This window comes from Mandrillus leucophaeus, unplaced genomic scaffold, assembly GCF_000951045.1.
Source record: "Mandrillus leucophaeus isolate KB7577 unplaced genomic scaffold, Mleu.le_1.0 Scaffold421, whole genome shotgun sequence".
Classification (NCBI taxonomy): Eukaryota; Metazoa; Chordata; class Mammalia; order Primates; family Cercopithecidae; genus Mandrillus; species Mandrillus leucophaeus.
The window spans coordinates 204,778-224,723 of record NW_012104488.1 but is presented as its reverse complement, the minus strand read 5'-3'; the positions used below and the strand labels follow the sequence as shown (position 1 = coordinate 224,723).

Genomic DNA, 19,946 nt, shown 5'->3' with positions numbered 1-19,946 from the left:
CCAGACATGATAAAACAAAACTGGTACGTAGTCTAGCTTTTATGAAAGAGTACAAATACATCTTCAATTGTAAACTTGAAGTTACAGTAAAGTATTTGATATCTTAGCGCCTACCTTCAACATGTGTTGCAATTTTATAGCTGGAGTTTTATGTCTCTCTCAATATTTATCACGTAACTAAGACATTTCCTAGATATGTAAATACAATTAAAAAATGAAACTAACAGGTATTATATATTGTGTTTATTTTCTCTGGCTAGGGAGCTGTGACCAGAATGTGTGTATCAATAACTTTATCATACTTCATGAATATTTTACCATGTACAGAAGGCATTTTCATGTTATTTTCCACTCAATTCACTTTACACTTGTAGCAAATTGTTCATATTAATTTTATTACTTGGTATGTTAGTTATATTTTATGTAGCTAAGGGAGAGGAAATATGATTAGGAGCCGCAAGGTAGAATCTATTCCCCCAGAACAAGAACATCTGCTATGTCTGCCTATCACAACCTGAGATTTTTCTGGGGATTGGAAGGGCAGGTGGTCAGGAATCTGCATTCCTTCCTTTACAGCATAATGTTGGTCCCTGAACCACCCAATCTCTAGGTCCATGTGGAGGTGTGACTTGAGCTGCAAAGGGCTGAGTAGGGACCCATCAGGGAAACACAGACCAGTAAGAGTTATTTCCTAAAAGAAAGAGTGGTCTCTTCTGCCACTCCTAGGACTTGGCTTTGCATTTTCTGAATGCAGTGTTTGATGTTCAGTAGCCACAGCTCTGCCAGAAGTGTGTTCTGTTGAGGCTGACCGCTTCTTCTGTGGGGCCGGAGTTTTGCTCCAAGTGAATCTGAGAGGAACAGGTGGGAAAGGCTCAAAGAGAAGAACTGGTTCATAGTCTTTTGCTGTATTGCTCATTCCAGGGCTCAGCACACTGTGGCCTGTGGCCAAATACAGTCTGCTCCCTGTTTTCACATGGTCTGCAAGCTAGGAATATATTTTATATTTTTAAATGTTTGGGGGAGAAAAGGAAAAACAAGAAGTCTACTTTTGAAACATAAAGATGGTATGAAATTCAAATCCATGGCCCTTAATAAAGTTTTATTGCACACAGTTAGGTTTATTCCTTCACATAGTAGTGGCTTTCACTCTGATGGCAGCACTGAACAGTCAACAGAGACCTCAGGGACCACAATGCTAAAATATTTACTATTTGACCCTTTACAGAACAAATTTTCAGTCTTTAGCCTGTACTTATATAATGGTGGTAGTTTTCAACCTTTTTTTTTTTTTTTTTTTTTTTTTTGAGACAGAGTCTCACTCTGTTACCCAGGCTAGAGTGCAGTAGCATGACCTCAGCTCACTGCAGCCTCCACCTCTTGGGTTCAAGCGATTCTCGTGCCTCAGTCTCCTGAGTAGCTGGAATTACAGGCGTGCATCACCATGCCTGGCTAATTTTTGTATTTTGAGTAGAGATGGGGTTTCGTCATGTTGGTCAGGCTGGTCTCGAACTCCTGACCTCAAGTGATCCGCCCGCCTTGGCCTCCCAAAGTGCTGGGATTACAGACGTGAGCCCCCATGCATGGTCAGTTTTCAACTTTTATGATCCAGGACATCTTAGAAATTATTGAAGATCTCAAAGAGATTTTATTTATGTGGGTGATATCTATAAATATTTATTGGATTTTAAATTAAAACTGAGGAATTGTTAAATATTTATTCACTTATTTAAAAATAACAAAAAGAAATACATTACATATTAACATGAAATACATCCTTTAAAAAAACTGTGTTATAAAAAAAATAAGGAGTGGTACTTTTATATTCTTGAAGGTATCATTAATGTCTGACTTAATAGAAGATAACTGGATTCTCTGCCTCTGCATTCAATCTGTTGCAATTTATCGTATCTTGTAGTCTCCGAAAAACCGCACTTGTGAGAGAATATGAGTGGCAAAGTCGCATAATAACTTAGTATCATTATGAAAATAGCTTTTAAGTCGTGGATCTCTTGAAATTTTTCCTGGGGAACCCCAGGGTTCTTAGTATACCACTTTTTTTATTTTTTTGTTTTTTGTGGGGTTTTTTTTGAGATGGAGTTTCACTCTTGCTGTCCAGGCTGGAGTTCAGTGGTACGATCTCAGCTCACTGCAACCTCCGCCTTCCAGGTTCAAGCAATTCTCCTGCCTCGGCCTCCCAAGTAGCTGGGATTACAGGCACCCGCCACCACACCCAGCTATTGTAATTTTGGTAGAGACAGGGTTTCATCATGTTGGCCAGGCTGGTCTTGAACTCCTGACCTCAGGTGATCCATCTACCTCGACCTCCCAAAGTGCTGGGATTACAGGCGTGAGCCACATCGCTGGGCCTAGACACCACTTTGGTCATCACTGCTGGATGGTATTTTATGACAGTTGTTTTCTCAAGAGATAAAGAAGTTTTAAAGTGTTCAAAATTCTTGGCTACCTGAAAGAATGTTAACAGTGATTTCGATTTACCATAGGCATGCTCCCTGTGATCTCCACTAGAGAGCTTTCCAACTTTGAGCTCACCCTCAGCCCTGACGGCACAAGAGTTGGAAACCACAAGTGCTCCAACCTCCTGGATTATACTGAAGTGAAGACTCATTATGGTTTCTTGACTGATGCTACCAAAAATCCGGAAATAATTGGAGAGACATATCCTTACCAGTACAGCTTGTCTATCAGAGGTTCCAATACCTTACGTTTCTACCGGAACCTGAACCTAGAGGCCTGTTTATGGGAGTTCGTTAGCTACTATGACATGTCAGAACTCCTTGCTGACTGTGGTGGCACCATTGGAACGGATGGACAGGTACAGATTTATAACACTTGAGTTTGGTCACTGGACAAACCAATTGGTTTGTTTTGTCACATAGATTTGTACTAAGTCCCAACTCCAGTTTTCCATCTTGGTGGTGCAGGTCATTACTGACAACAGGGGACCGCCAACTGACATGGTGTTAAAATCCATGTCTATTTCTGAACAATGGACCAGAATATATGTCGTTTTTGACAATGGGTTAGAGATGTTATATCTATGTCAAAAGGATGCTGTATAATTATTGCCTTAAGCTCAAAATCTACTCTGATGTTATAAAAATCCAAATACTGACTTCTCTTCAAAGGATACACTATCTGTTTTTTGTGTTTATGTGTAGATGCCTGTGATGTTGTATCATGAGCCACCTAAAGTGAGGTTTTGGAAATCCTGGAAGTCAGTCTAATTTTTCTCCCTCTTTTCTAACTTTCTTCTTCTCTTGCTTTTATAAAATTTTCTCTTCTTCTAGCCTCCTTTTTCACTCTCCTTTCTTTTCTTTCTGTTTTTCTCCTCTTTCTCGCTTCTTGATTCATTTATCTATTATTAACATAGTCGAAAGTGTTTTTATTAAAAGCTTGTTTTTATTTTCACTCTACAGTTACTGATTCTTCTTCATACTACACAGACATTCACACATAAAATACACGTACACACACACAATCCTCACCCCTACCCCATCATCAGCAACAAAGTCATTAGGAAGCAAGATCTTCTTCAGGGTTACAACAGAGAACCTAAAATATGTAGGGCATGATTTAAAATTGTTTTGAGTGTTTGAACTAAAAGCAATGCTGTAACTTGCCTGAACTAAACAAGGAGTTACATAAGTAGGTTTATGCATTGAAGTGTTGAATGGTATACAGACTATATAATGCCCTTCCAGATTGAGCTAAAGTGACGCTGCATTTTTTGTGCTATATTTATAAGGTGTTGAAATTTACAACAACCAGTAGCAAGGAAAAACTAGATAACTAGTATGAGGTAATCCCAGAGTAAAGCTGTGGACCTCGACAAGCTCAGCTGGTGTTGATGTTGAGTTGGACTCAGAGGTGGTGAGACATGACCATGGCCAGCTTGTCAAAAAGTAGCAATATTTAGTAACTTGCAGGGATTGCTAAAAATGCCAATAGAAATAGCAATAGAGAGGCAGTATAAGATGGTGGAATCTGGATATTAGAATCAAGCAAATGCTGACCAATATTTGGCTCTGATATTTTCTAGTTATATGTCTTTGAGCAAGTTACTTAAACACTTATAAGTATTTATTCTGTAGATTCCTCTTTCCTAACCTGTTTTTGCCACCTGAAAGAAACATGAAAAAATAAAGATTCAATCCACATAAGAAAAATAAAGGCTCATGATAACAAATCTACCTTAGCCTTTTTCTTTATAGATCAGGTATCTCTAGCTCCTTCAGGTCTTCCTTTCAAAGCTGCTTCCAATCCTTTACTAAATTATTTCTATTCCCTTTCTGGTTGTTTTTCTCTCAGATTCTTGCTTACATCACAGCATCTATTGGCATAAACAAAATTGGATATAGAAATAGGATCACATTATAGTTCTCATTCCTTTTAAAATCACTTCATACACCAGGCGCGGTGGCTCACGCGTGTAATCACAGCACTTTGGGAGGCCGAGGCCGGCGGATCACCTGAGGTCAGGTGTTCGAGAGCAGCCTGACCAACATGGAGAAACCCCGTCTCTACTAAAAAAAAACACAAAAATTAGCCGGGTGTGGTGGCAGGCACCTGTAACCCCAGCTACTCAGGAGGCTGAGGCAGGAGAATCACTTGAACCCGAGAGGTGGAGGTTGCAGTGAGCCGAGATTGCACCATTGCATTCCAGCCTAGGCTACAGAACGAGACTCTGTCAACAAAAAATAAGAAAAAAAAAAAAAAAAAAAAAAACATTAGCTGGGCGTGGTGGCACATGCCTGTAATCCCAGCTGTTCAGAAGGCTGAGGAAAGAGAATAGCTTGAACCGGGAGGCAGAGGTTGTGGTGAGCCGAGATCGCGCTATTGCACTCCAGCCTGGGCAACAAGAGTGAAACTTCATCTCAAAAAATTTTTTAAAAAATTTAAAAAAAAATCACTTCATGCTATTGAGCTTCTCTGTTGATCTCATCTAGTTCATAGTCTGTTTTTACCCTTAACAATGTTTTCTATCTTCTCCACAAAGTGGCAGCACTTCTCCATCTTTTGTACATGTTACCCAGGTAGCCTTTTCTATCAATAACAAAAACCCTGCATTTGCCTGCCTAAGCTTTATCCTATGGTATCTGTCCACTTTTTTAATGTAGCAAGGCTGTTTTATTTTGAATGCAAAGCATGCCCTCTACTGTGTTCATTCTTCAAATCAAATCTTACTATAAAATTTAGATTAGCTAAAGTGACTATACTTTGCTAAGTTTTTAAAATTCCAGTTCCTGTATCAAATTATTTGTGTTCAGTATTTTTTTTCTTCCTGTGACTTCTGCCAGCTAGAAAAGTCATTACTCTGCTTCTCTATTGGAGCTGACAACGATTCTACTCCATTAGGTGAAAATCAGCAATTGTAGGTTTTCAGTTAAGTTTTGCCTGTTAGAAAAGCTTACGTTCCATAATATTAGGAGAGAGTACAATATAAGAATTACAACATAATTCAGTGCTTAATAGTTTGCGCTGCTTTCTTAAGGAAGATGGCTAACTTGTATGAGTTCCTTCTGAAAGACTTCTGCTGCTTTTGCATTGTTAAATATAAATTTAATAGCGTAACCGTGATGATCAATATCAGAGTGATGACCAGATTCAGAGTAAGTCATTGCGATTTTAGGATCTTGTTATAAAATTCTAAAATCCTTATTGTAAATTAAATGGTAATATAATTTAATAAAACATGTTGCTTACTCTCTTGGAGTGAAGCTTGAGATATTGTGTTAGTCAGGGTTCTCCCCAGAGACAGAATAGGTAGATGAGAAGGGGTTCCTTGTGAGAATTAGCTCTAGAGATCGTAGAGACTGAACAGTTCCATGGCAGGCCATCTGCAAGATGGAGAACCAGGGAAGCCAGTGGCGTGGCCCACTCCAAGATGCCAAAGGCCTAAGAACCCAGGTAAAGTCCCCAAGTCTAAACAACAGAGAACTTGGAGTTCTGATATGCAAGAGAAGGAAAAGAAGAGTGTCCCAGCTCCAGGAGAGAGAGAGAATTCACAGCAATACTTTGAGATAAGTACTGTTTTTGTCCTTTTCTTTTCCTTTTTTGTCTGTCTAGGCCTCAGCCAATTTGGTGGTGCCCACCCACACTGAGTGAGGATGGGTCTTCCTTATTCAGTCCACAGATTCAAATGCCAATCTTTTCTGAAAACACTCTCTTGGAGACACCCAGAAATAATGCTTTACCCACTCTCTGAGTATCCCTTAATCTGGTAAAGCTGAAACCAAAAATTAACCATCACAGATGGCCATCCCATTTTCTTCTACCTTCTTCCTTGAGGTTAAGCTTCTACTTTTCCCCTTGCTGTTGATATTCTCCTACACCCTCACCTCAACATACACACATATATGATTTACACATAGGTGAGGGAGAAGGAAATAAAAATTAAAGTAGAAGAAATTCAACCCTCTGAGATATTGCCCTAATTTTCCTCCATTAGCTTTGGCTTATAATGAGGAGAACAAAATATCTAATAATAGTACTAACAATAACAGCAACGACAATGATAATTGTAATAGCTTACATTTATTTATCGTTTACTACGTGCCTGCCATTCTTCTAAATACTTTGTATATTTCAACTCATTCTAGCCTCAGAACAACCCTTTGAGATAAGTACTATTTTTGCCTTTTTTCTTTGTTTTGTTGTTGTTGTTGTTGTTTGTTTACAGATTAGGAAGCTGAAGCAAAGAGAATTCAAATAACCAGCCCAGGTTCATGTAGCTTGTAAACTTACACTATTAAACACATCATAATGCTTATCTGGGCATTAAATTGAATGTGAGTGAATGTGAGGAATGGATATGGTCACAGATTCAATGGCAAGAAACCCAGATGAACTTTTTCCTTTGTTCTTGGTACAAATATGCCGCCTGACAGCATTCATGAAAATACACGCCAGATTACATCCACACCCACTGTTTGTAAAACGGTGCAAATCCATGTCCTAACAACAGTGGTCTACAGCTTCATCTGAATACAGGCAGATCAGTGCTGAATGCAAGCATATTTCATGAGATGGCACCTGAAGGAAAGCAAAGTAAATGCTTGGTAAATTCTACTTTACACTCTGTTTTAGAATGTCATGAGGGCCTTCCAGACTTTTGCATTTCAGCGTTAAGGGTGGAAAAATGGAGAAAAATAAAAAGCAAACCATCAGCACAGACTCCATGTGCTTCAGAGAGGCTTCATGGTTTTATTGACCACCTCAGTAAACAGCCCCCACAGCAAACTGGTGCTGACCCAGGTCTGTTTGTCCTCAACAATCCCACAGAGCCCAGGCCAAGCGCCTAGCAGACATTGCTTGCCCTCCTCTAGTCCTTCCCAAATTTGGCATCTTAGCTCAAAGTAATCACTGCACAAACACATTTTATCAACTGATAATTGCTTTTGCTAGGAACAACATGATAGATAATTGATTTTTTAAATGTGTTCTCAGTAGCTAAAGCTACTACCATAAAATGTTGTCAAGTTCCTGCATTTTTCTTTGTAAATGAAAATCTAACACACTCTGTAAGGGTTTTCTGCCTTCTCCAACCTCCCAATTCAGATTATTTACCTTATTGGTTAACAGGATAGTTATCTGTTAACAGCAATGAAGTGTGATTAACTTTTATGCAGCTACACTACATCTAGCTTCAGCTGTTATTAAAACTACATCTGATTTTGCCATCTCATTTATTTGTATGTTCATTCATTAAAGAAATATTCAGTGAACACCTACTCTGTGCCAGGGAATATACCAAGTACTCATGAGGACACCAGACAAGAAGCTTACAGAGCAACAAAGTAGTCAGATCATCACTCATAAAAGTGAAGAATTTCACTTGCCAAGAAAAACAAATTTGGAATTTCTCTAATGATAGTTGACTCTAAAATCATTTTATTAGTTTCTAAAATATAAACACAGATAAATAGCAAGAAAAGCAAAATAGAGATGAATTAAATAAATGATTCCACTCTACCTTTATGTGTGACACATATTTTGTAAACAAAATTTAAAGTTGTTTGTTTACACAATAAAAAACACTTTAGAGGCAAAATGGTTATTAAAGGTAAATTAAGTTCTTAGAACTATCGAATAGTTTGGTAGCTTTTCTCTTGAAACCAATTTTTTAAAATAATTGAAAACTGCAGATCATTTGACCTTTTATTGTCCTGGCTCGCTGTTTTGCAACTTAGAATCTTAACTCTCCCATTTGTAAGGTAAACAGTGACTGATAACATTGTTCAGTGTGCGTGAATAAACTACAGAAACGCAACCCCTATCATAGTTTTCACTTAAAACATGAAATTATAATGTACTTATGAGAAGACATAGCATAATTTTGGAAAAGTAAACACATTTTTTTCCTTAGTTGCTTTGAGGAATAATTATGCCTCTTTTTTACTGTGTATTTGATTTAGGAATATGAAACTTTGAGGCTGGAATATACTTTAGAGGTCATTTTTCCATCCCACTGTTTTATACTTTGTACACTGATTTTCTTTTACATGTAAGCCACTCTAAATTATTTTGCAAGATATATACTTACCCTAGTGTGTAGTAGAATGAATTTGACAGTGTGTTACTTTTTCCATGCTATTTGCATTTTACACTTTCCTTTTAAATATGGAATTTAAAGTATTGCTTGCTTTTGATGAGGAAACTTCAAACAGCAGTAAGGACATATGAAATCACTCGTCGTGTCTCAGTTTCATTAAGATTTGACAGATATTTCTTTCAGTATAAACAAATACCTTGAAAAGTCCTGTGATATAGGCTGAAAGAAAAATTAAGTGCTTTTTAAGTTGACATCTAAAAGTTAGAATGATTGCCTTGCACTCTTCACTTTTAAAGAAGGTAGGTGATCTAGATGGTCAAGGTAGCTTCATTTAGGCTCCAGTTCCTCTAGGTAGAGATTCTAAGTAGACAGAAAGAAGACCTAGCCTTGGGTACGAAGAAAATGCAATGGAAGGCTGATTCTGTGTCCAAAAATGATCAAACTCTAGTTTACCACAACACCAAATAAAATCAAACAAGAATTAGTTGGGGAGCTGTACTCCAAGTAACTTATTCATAGGAAGTGAATATTACTAATTCCTTCCAAAATAGCATACTCAGTAACATTTGATGGATAGAATATAATATTGGAAAAGATTCTTCTTAGCACCTATAAAGTTTAATTGGGAATCTATGCCTAAAGCCTAATTATTTTTTAAAATCATGGTTTATTAAAATTGCAAGGTAAAATATTAATCTTAAGGACTAGTGGCATATGGATTGACTTAATCACTGTCCATTTCACTGCACTTCACAATCAATGGCTCAATGAAGTAATAACAGCGGCCCATAGAAACTACTGTCTCAGAGGACTTTTAATGCAAAGCACCTCTCCTGCTGGCCAGGCTAGCAGGTAGTAGGAAATGCTAGCTACTATACTATACAGTTAAAAATAAAATCACTTGTTTGGTTGATGGTTCTTTTCTATGTATTTTTATTAGGGATTCAGGTCATCATTTTTGTGACATGAGCAGTTTACTTTTAACTTCATAAGAATGTTCTAAATTATAGTTCTCATGGTTTACATTATTTGCTAACTTACGCCTGTGATTCTTGTTGTGAGCTCAGTGTGGAAGAACTAGACCATTATCAGACAGCCTGACTGAAACTTCTATGGAGTGTGATCTGACCTAAGTCCTTTCCTCTTGTGTAGAAGAGGCTGGTTGTATTTGTCCTACTATCGTGCAGAGCTATTTTGAGAATTAAATATGATAACCTTTGTTAGATGACCTTAGGACTGCCTTCATCTTTGTTAGGAATACGATGAAGTATGACAGACTAGGAAACATGGGCCAGAAGCTGAGTTCTGATCTTGTCCGAGCCATTCAGGAGGCTTCGAGAATACTGTGGGACGTTTGCCTTTTTCCTTTGAGTCTTAATTTTATCTTCTTCTCTTTCTGTCTGTCATCCACTGACCATCCAACTATCCATCCACACATGTAAATATAATTATGGTGGAGAGTGAAAATATTAAATAGTGTTTATTGAGAAACTAGTACAGTTTCTGAAATATGGTAAGTACTCAATAAATAAATATTAGTTTATCCTCCACTATTCCCAACCCATCTACTAAATACCAGAAACAGAAACAGGAAAACATAAAATTCAAGGCAAGACACTTCATTTCAACTAATTACTCTTGAGATATTATAAATGTTATACATCATTAGTAAATATATTTGCTTCCAGATCTATGTTTCATAGTCCCTTAATAAAAAAGTAGCTCATAGCAGCATTTTTTATAATAGCCAAAAACTGGAAACAACCCAAATGGCCATGAAGTGATAAATAGATAAATGAAATGTAATACGTGCATGCAATGGGATGCAATTCAGTAACAGGGGAATGAAGTATTGAAACGTGCTCCAACATGGATGCACCTTGAAAACATTATGCTAAATGAAAGAAATCTATCACAAAAGACCACATTTTGTATGATTCTGTTTATCTGAAATGTCCAGGATAGACAAATACATAAAGACCTAGTGGTTGCCAGGGACTGGCGGGGAGGAGGGATTAGGAGGTGACTGCCAATAAGTACAGGCTTCCTTTTGGAGGCGATGAAAATCTCCTAAAATTGATTGTGTTGGTTGCACAACTCCTTGAATATACTAAGAACCATTGAATTGTTTACTTTAAATAGGTGAATTATATGGTATGTAAACTATCTTCATAAAACTGCTCTAAAGTGAAGAGGATTTTGTAAGTATAGTATGCTCAAAATAATGCACTGTCTTGAGGATTTCTGGTACATATCCTTTGTTGCCAATGAAGGTAGTTAGTAACAACTATTTAATCAATCCAAAATTAAGTGAGGGGAAACCCGTGTTATAAAATGCTGTCATTTCCTCTTCTCAGTGATTACTCAAAATCTTCAGTTAAGCGAAAGGAGAAAATGGCTTGTACAAAATTAGGCTCATTTAGTTAACACTGAGTTGTGTTGATAGATGTAATTTTATTGTTTTAGGTCCTAAACCTAGTGCAGTCCTATGTGACCCTTCGAGTCCCTCTGTATGTTTCCTACGTGTTCCATTCCCCCGTGGGGGTAGGAGGCTGGCAGCATTTTGACTTGAAGTCAGAGCTTCGTCTAACTTTTGTGTACGACACTGCCATCTTGTGGAATGATGGAATTGGCAGCCCCCCAGAGGCTGAACTTCAAGGTGAGTTCCGAAGACTTGGAACACTCTATAGTTTTGTAACCTATATAAATTATTTAAGAGGATTTTTTTTTGCCATTGCTAAAAGTAGTACAAACAACTTTCAATAGATTTTCTTTTTCTATTCTATAATAAGATAATTTCACCTTTTTCATCAAAAAAACTTTAAATCATATTAGGGCTTTAAATTGTGTGTAATATGGAATTATTAAATATAACTTTGTATATTTCATGCATATTTTGTCCTTGCGATCTATTTTAGGTGATTAATTATTTATGTGTTACATAACACAACATATATATTTTTCTGGATTCTAGAAAATGGATAGAGGAAGCTCCGACGAAAACAAGAAATGACCAAGGGAAAAAGTTACACATTTTTATTTCAGAAAAAAAAAGGTGCATTTAAATTAAATACAAATTGTGGCCTGGATTCTAGTCATGACTCTACAACTAACTAGCTGTGAGATCTCAAGCATATTGCTTAATCTTTCTGAGACTTAATTTTTTCTGAATGATAGACAAAACTTCTAATACCTCCTTCTGATTTAAAATTCGATTACTCTGGGATACTTTAGCCGAACATCTGCAAACTCTGTGAATGCCACTAGCTCGAGTTTGCAAGCATTTGCAAAACTTGGTTTCAATCTCCATGTTGGGCTCATAGTTCAAAGTCCACAAGCATCAATCTAATAAATCCATTAGTAGGATGCATGCTTTTTGTTTTTCAGACATATATTACTGTTCTGATTCCACAAACCTCCGCAGTGTCATGCCAGTACTACATTTTATCAGCCAGCAGGAAAACAGAGTTAATCGTACACCTCAAATGTAAATCTACTCTCTTAAGCGGATTAAAACCTATTTATGCTCTGTTCATTTTGTTGTTGTCTTTTTTTCTCCCTGTTTCATTTTGAATAGTTTCTGTTTTAGAGCTATGTGACAGGTAATATGATCACCCTGAGTTATGATTCCAAATTATTTCAAATGTTTTAAGTCCATGTCTTGTTTTAGAAGCTGTATATTTAAGTTAATCTTAATGAGGATTTTTCTGTGGTTCCCAGCCTCCACATAGGATCTCTTGTTTGCTTCTGATTTCTGGAGCCAAATTTTATCAAACTGCTAAGTTTCTTGGGAAAGCTTCAGAGCTTTCTTTAAGTCTATTAAGTTAGGAATAATTCTGGATAACTCAAACCTATTTCTATTTACATGTCCGAATCTCCATCATTTTGACAATTCTGTAATGCCTCTCAATTTACAGCTTCATTTTTGTAAATTCAGATTTAAAAAAAAAACTTGATCTATTTTAATTAATCTGTGTATTTCATAGTGACTTCACTCACGTTACTTAACAATTCATTTTGGCTCCCTTTTCTGCTTAGAAAAGAAAATGAAGATACTTCTGCCTCCATTATTCAGAATTCTTCTGATAATACGCTTTGCCCAGAATGCTTAAAGACAAGTCAAACGTGAATTACTTTTTGGAAGGAATCTGTATATAAGAGGTCTCTGGCTACATATATTGTCATTCTTGGTACTCTCTCCATTATAGGCTCTCTCTATCCAACCAGCATGCGCATCGGTGATGAGGGGCGCTTGGCTGTGCACTTCAAGACAGAGGCTCAGTTCCATGGCTTATTTGTGCTGTCACATCCTGGTAAGCCCCGTTATCTTTTAACAACCACTCATCACGCAAAAATGAGGTAGACTTTCCATCTTCACACATTTCAGCGTGCTTCCCTGTTACCACTGAAGCCCTTCATCTCAAATGAATTGTACATGTTCGATTGTCCCCATGAGGGCTTGATAATTGTTCAGCTTCATCTCATAATCCACAAAATTATCATTATGCAGACTCTCAGAGAAAATGCAAAATAATAAGAGTAAAATTAAAAGGAAACCCTATTGAGTTCATTTTAAGTAAAGTTTTCCTTAAAGAGCATACGAATAATGATTTCTTTCTCTGCTTTGCTTCCATTGTGCAAATTGAATTGCAGATGATTCATTCAGCAGGCAGTTCTCTTTTCACAGCTTTTTCCTAGGTACTGTGAGAAACCCTTTTAATAGGGTCAGAAGAGGTACTTCACTTTCATATTTACGTTTTGGACATGTTAATTATGTTTAATAAGTATTGGCTATGCAATTTTACTAACTGTGATGCACCGTGCTTTGAATATCAATAAGGCAGATAAAGCAGCAGTCGGTAAAATGCCACGTCTAACTTCATTTGTTTTTTTTTTTTAATAAGGGACATTTCACTAGAAAGAGCTTATTTTTTATTTGACTGTCTCCACGTTAGTAATATGGAGAGTCAAATAAAAAATAAGCTATTTTTCTGCCAGCTTATGTTAGATTGGGAAAGGGAAAATAGTTCACTTAACATCTTTATATCCTTTCTTTTTCTGGGCTTGAACTCTAACAAAAGAGAATAGAGCTAAAAAATTAGGAAGAGAAAGAGGCTTCTTTGTATTTTTATGAAACTGAGCTACAAGAAAGAAATAATCCAAAAAAATCATTTTGCTTTATTGTATTTGACAGTTCTGGAAAATGAGGATTTTCTGGTCTATACAGTTTTCTTCTACGTGCCTACCTTTCTAATAAACTGGATCTTTGTGTAGCCGTGATGGCAGGCAATCTAAGTAAAATTAGACTCCATTCATAAATTGGGTTTGCCCAGCTGTGTGGATACTAACAGACTATTTTAAGTTCAGCTCATAGCTTCGGTGCACAATAAATGCTTTCACATCACCCTTTATTGTGCTGCTCTGACTCCCCAGAAAGTAGCTGTGAACAATCTGAGCGTTTCTGTGCAATTATCTTTTGACAGAACCATAGAGCAGAAACAGCACTGAAGTGGGAACCAGAAAGTCCCATCCTAGCTGTGTGATTTTTGGAAAGTCACATAGTCACTCACAGCCCAGTTTCTTCATCTGCCAGAGGAGGATAATTATACCAACCACGACTGCTTTGCAGCCTTCTTATAAGAACAGAAGCAAATAATGTATGATAGTGTATTTTGAAAACTCTAAACTGTTATGCTCTCTTCATTGAACCACTATGTCATTATTGTCATTACTGGCACTTTCCTAGCATCCTTTACAAACTCAGTGATCATGTCAGCTGATCATCCAGGCCTGACATTTTCCCTCCACCTCATAAGGAGTGAACCAACGTATAACCAGCCAGTACAGCAGTGGAGCTTTGTCTCTGACTTTGCCGTAAGTGACTAAGACTCTTCATTGATTTTCTTCTGCTGCTGCTGTCTGATTACACCTCGGATTTTTAAATATAATATATCAATGTCTTCTCCTCAAAGGTACGTGACTACTCAGGCACCTATACTGTGAAGCTGGTGCCATGCACCGCCCCATCACATCAGGAATACCGCCTGCCAGTCACCTGCAACCCCAGAGAGCCTGTCACCTTTGACCTTGACATCCGATTCCAACAGGTGTGGCTTATAGAATTATCATCTCATGACTTGCAGAATCCCACTTTGTTTTTCATTTAATAGTTAAAAAAAGAAGTATCCACACATGAATAACTTTAATTCTTGCATGCTGAAAAGAAAAGAAATCAGACAGTTAAGGAAGCAAGGGATAAAAGAATGAGGAAAGATTTGCTCTTTATCTGTTGTTAGCACAGGATGTAAAATTCAGAGTTTAAATGTATGCAATGGTTATTTTTTTCTTATCTGATCTTATCTTGTCTCTTCCTGAAGTTTGCTGTCTTGGAGATTTGAGAATTTCCCCCACACTTCTGCCTTTCTTTTCTTGTTCTTTTCTAAAGAGAATGAAATCCTGTAGCTCAAACCACCTCAAAGTACCTCATTGCCATTATGTACTATAAGAAATGTGATGGCATCTTCTTTTCAAGAATTTATACTATTGACCTTCTACTGACAATGATATTTACAATTCCTTTATATACCCAATAAACCAGTGGAAATGAGCTCAAGCAATGCTATTTAGTCCCATTCGAAAAATGACTTGACCCCACCAGTTTCGCCGTCTCAAGGACAAAAAGCAATGTTACAGCTCTTTAAGGTGGCTTGTGAAAATTGCAGTGCAGTGCTTCGTGTTCTACAGTCAGTGTACAGTGAATGTGTGTAATCTGTGAACAGTATGTTAGCGCACCATCAGAACCACCCATGCATGAAAGGACTTTTGCCTTTGGTTTTAGGTCAGTGATCCAGTGGCTGCTGAGTTTAGCTTGAACACCCAAATGTACCTGCTCTCTAAGAAGAGCCTCTGGTTGTCTGATGGATCCATGGGATTCGGGCAAGAGAGTGATGTTGCTTTTGCAGAAGGTATCACTTTACAGATGAAAGGGATACTCTATTTGTCATGTATATCTTTTGCACTTTGCTTTTTGGGGATTGTGTTTGAGGGGGGAAATGATAGCTTCTTTCATGGTTTTGAGAATGTAACTGAGTCTTTACTCATGCTAGCTGGTGTGGGAAGTCATTGCAATTGGGTATATGTTACTGGGTATCTTTTTATTCTGAGGAAGCTAATCTCTAGCTGTCTTACCTAAGTGACTTTTGGCACAAGTCTAGATGATTTTCTTGAATGTTTTTTTCAACCTGCATAAACTTAAATGCTGCAGCTACAGGAGATTGTAAATGCCTCTTAAGTGAAGATTGTGCCTGCCTTGCTCAACGGTGTATATTCAGCACCTAGCACACATACCTAGCAAAAACACCTGGCATGCCTGGTAGGGGTTCAATAATAGTTATGAAATAAATAACTGAACACCAGGGGGTTTCATTAAACTCTCTTTCAGAAACAAATAAAGTTAATTAGACTTTTTATTGATACTTTCTTTCTTAGTGTTATTCCATATTGTATCAGTATATATCTTATCAACTTATTTTTGTAAACTGGACTTGAACCACAGTGGGGTATTATTAATGTCAAATTATAGGCCAGACCTTTGAAATTATTCCCACTCCTGGCTGAGCATCTGAGACTCAACAAATCTTTAGTCACTTGTGGTTAGTCTGCAAAGTGGTCTTACCTGAGGCCTGGGAATGCACCAGATCTTGAAGCTCATACAAACAGGCCTTCAACATTTGATAATAGATGAGAGTGGCAAGTAAATAATCTCTGTGTCCTCATTGTCATAACCTGTTTACAGTGTCACGTTGATACACCTGACCACATAACAGAAATAACATTTCCACATCTCTAATTCAGGTGATATAATTTACGGTCGTGTCATGGTGGATCCTGTCCAGAACCTGGGTGACTCCTTTTACTGCAGCATTGAGAAGGTGTTTCTGTGCACTGGAGCTGATGGCTATGTTCCCAAGTATAGTCCAACTAATGCAGAATATGGCTGCTTAGCCGACTCTCCTTCACTCTTATATAGATTTAAAATTGTGGTAAGTGCTTTGACCCAAACAATGAGCTAGACAGATTTTTCAAAGTTCAGCCTCCTTGTCTTATATTTAAAAACCAGGCTGGGCACAGCAGCCATACTACAGTCTCAGCACTTTGGGAGGCCAAGATGGAAGGATCACTTGGAGCCAGGATTTCAAGACCAGCCTGGACAACATAGTGAGACCCCATCTCTACAAAAAATTTTTTAAAAGCCGGGCATCGTGGCACATGCCTGGAGTCCCAGTTACTTGGGAGGCTGAGGTGGGAAGCTTGCTTAAGTCAGGAAGTTCAATCTATGATCATGCTACTGCACTCTGGCCTGGGTGACAGAGAAGGTTCCCATCTCTTAAAAAAAAAAAAATAGAAAAACAAACAAAATGATCATTTTTTGTAAACCAAATGGTGACATTTTATAGTAATTTGTACTTGCACAAAACAAATAGGGAAACATGCTGTCCTGGCAAAAGCTGGCATTATCTACAGCAATCACCACTTTCCTTACTGCTTAAAGGACAAAGCTCAGCCAGAGACACAAGCGACCAGTTTTGGAAATGTCCTATTTAATGCCAAACTAGCAGTGGATGACCCCGAAGCCATTCTCTTAGTGAATCAGCCTGGATCTGATGGATTTAAAGTCGACTCAACACCACTCTTTCAGGTAGGCCAAAAACAAACTCATTTGTAATGGCTACGTACCCACATGCAAGTTACGGAACATTTATATGCCTCAGATGTCTCATATGTAAATAGCAGTAATGGTAATATTGCATACAGTTAACGGGAACATTGAACAAGATATGGCATAGAAACTACATAGCCACTTACTGGGCATATGGTGAGTACTCCATAAACCCAGCTTTTATTATTTTTGTTAGCAATAGATCTGGCTTTCATAGCTTTTATCACTTTTATTAATGTATTAATATTATTTTAAGACTATGTGTAATGAAGAGTCTTATTTAGCCCAGAATGTAAATCTGTGTCTGACAGTTGAGTAATCTGTTCAAAACATCCTTCCTGCTAACTTTTCACGCACGTCTTAATTAGAGTGATCTTGTGCGAACTGCTGAACTCAGGAAAGCGATTGTGCACAGCTCCACTCTCAAGGATTTCAGAAACCAAGATACAAACTCCTGACTCAGGGATCAAAGGTGGATGGGGACACAGGCAGCCACCACAACACTGAGCAGACAAATGCCACAAATTTCAAGATGTGCTTACGCTGTAAATCTCTGTCAGAGCAAGTGCACCCTTTAGGATATTTACTGAAAATTAACCCAACAGGACGGCCTGGAGACATGTGTTATTTTCATTCAACCTAAGGAAGGAATCTTAAGAAAGCGTGTTTGTTATTCTGAATCTTTTCAAATAAGAAGTTGAAGTATGATATGTTTTATTTTTATTCTTGCTATTAAATCTCAAAGCATCTGACCTCTCTAAATCCTTCATGTTTCAAAGACTTATCAGGAAATTCATCCTTTTCCAAAGCCCCAGAAAAGCTTGAAAATTGATTTTTTTTTCCCCTATGGTCTTTTATGCAATCAGCAGCAAGACACGGGGTTCAGAAGATTTGAACCCCGTGGTTCAGAACGTGGTTCAGAACCCCGAGGTTCAGAAGATTTGAGCTATAGTCCTGCCTCTGCCACTAACTAGTTGAGTAACATTGGGCAACTCAGTTAGCTGCTGTATATTCTTATTTACTCATTTTTTTTAACGAATACGCTAGACTCTATAACCTATTAATAGGTCTTTAGAACTCTCCCATTCTATGACAACAAGTACCAAATATTCACTCCCTTAAGAGTTGCATGGAATGTATCATACAGTGCTTTGCACAGAGCATTGCACCTAGTACTCGTTCAAAATTATTAAGTAAGTTAATTCTGCAGACTAAAATAAATCATCATTTATTAATATCTCTGCCATTAATTTCTCTTGCGAAGAGTGGTGAATTAGGTTGATATGGTATCTAGTATCTCCTAACAAATAGAGTTGTGCTTTCTAGGTCGCTCTGGGCCGAGAATGGTATATACATACGATCTATACAGTGAGATCAAAAGACAATGCCAATCGAGGTATTGGCAAAAGAAGCGTGGAGTACCATTCTCTGGTGAGTCAAGGAAAGCCCCAAGCCACCACCAACAGCCGGAAGAAGAGAGAGATCAGGAGCACACCCTCACTGGCGTGGGAGATTGGTGCTGAAAACAATCGGGGAACAAACATCCAGCACATTGCCCTGGACCGCACCAAGAAGCAGATCCCCCAGGGGAGAGTACCTCCGGATGGCATCCTCCCCCGGGAGCTCGACAGCCCCAGCTCTGCAGTCAGCCTGGTCACTGTGGTGGGAGGCGCCGTGGTAGGGTTACTCACCATCTGCCTCACTGCCATTGCAGTGCTGATGTGCAGGGGCAAGGAAAGTTTCAGGGGGAAGGAGGCCCCGAAGGGCTCCAGCAGCAGCGAGCCCATGGTGCCCCCACAGAGCCATCACAATGACAGCTCAGAAGTTTGATGACCGCAGGTAGAATTCACCTTTTCCTTAAGTGCGTCGGAAAAGATCACAATGGAACCCTAACTACTTCTGGTAAACCATAGAGGATGGAGGATGTCTGTGATGAAGCTGCTCAGAGAATATGACTGTACTAATGTACTTTGATTTGAATTCTCCATACTCTTTTATGCATCAAAGGACAAATTAAGACATCTTTCCTCTTGCCCCGAAGGCAGCAACAATGTACTCACATGTACACAGAGCCATGGATAGATGGTGAGGAATGTACTCCTCATTTTAGACATATTCTCTATGCAGTGGAGATAAATGTATTAAAAGGTGCTAACAGACTCTCTTACAAGTATAAGAGGAGTCTACTGTTGCTATTTCAGTGTGAATATTGAAGGTGCAATTATCACATTGTTTATTCATTGTATAACAGATTATTACTAGAAAGGTTTTCCTTGCTAGTCTGGAAAACTGGTGAACACACTGTTTATTATGACAAGTTTTCAAATAGGTGAAGACAGCGTAGCTTTGTGACCAGGGGTGGCTCAACCCACACATCAGCTGATCCACTACTTGGGAGACAGTGGAAGGAAAGATCGAGGGAAGGAAGTTCACTCACTTGAATTTGAATTGCTTCTCATTCTCATCAGACTCTCCTTGTTTTGTTTGCGTATTTAATTTTAAGTTAAACCAAAGAATATGTTAATTCTGGAAGAGATTTTTAAGAGATACTGCTCTGTTTGGGCATATAGTGAGTAATGGCAGAGCTCTTGCATGGTAATATACCTTATTGGTGCTCAACATTTGTGGGAAATTAGAAGGTTGGTGACATTTTGT

At 38.1% G+C, this 19,946-nt stretch overlaps 1 protein-coding gene across 1 annotated transcript in view; it reads left to right on the top strand.

The window, feature by feature from the left end:
- The window catches only part of FREM2 (FRAS1 related extracellular matrix protein 2), a 196,682-nt gene extending 176,943 nt beyond the window's left edge, over window positions 1-19,739 (top strand). The window contains exons 16-24 of the mRNA XM_011992971.1: window positions 2,502-2,833; window positions 11,039-11,231; window positions 12,781-12,885; window positions 14,319-14,446; window positions 14,545-14,679; window positions 15,411-15,537; window positions 16,427-16,614; window positions 17,124-17,270; window positions 18,618-19,739. Of these exons, the coding sequence (XP_011848361.1) occupies window positions 2,502-2,833; window positions 11,039-11,231; window positions 12,781-12,885; window positions 14,319-14,446; window positions 14,545-14,679; window positions 15,411-15,537; window positions 16,427-16,614; window positions 17,124-17,270; window positions 18,618-19,121 (1,859 nt within the window). The 3' untranslated portion in view covers window positions 19,122-19,739. The remainder of the gene's footprint in view (window positions 1-2,501; window positions 2,834-11,038; window positions 11,232-12,780; window positions 12,886-14,318; window positions 14,447-14,544; window positions 14,680-15,410; window positions 15,538-16,426; window positions 16,615-17,123; window positions 17,271-18,617) is intronic.
- The last annotated feature ends 207 nt before the right edge of the window (window positions 19,740-19,946 follow it).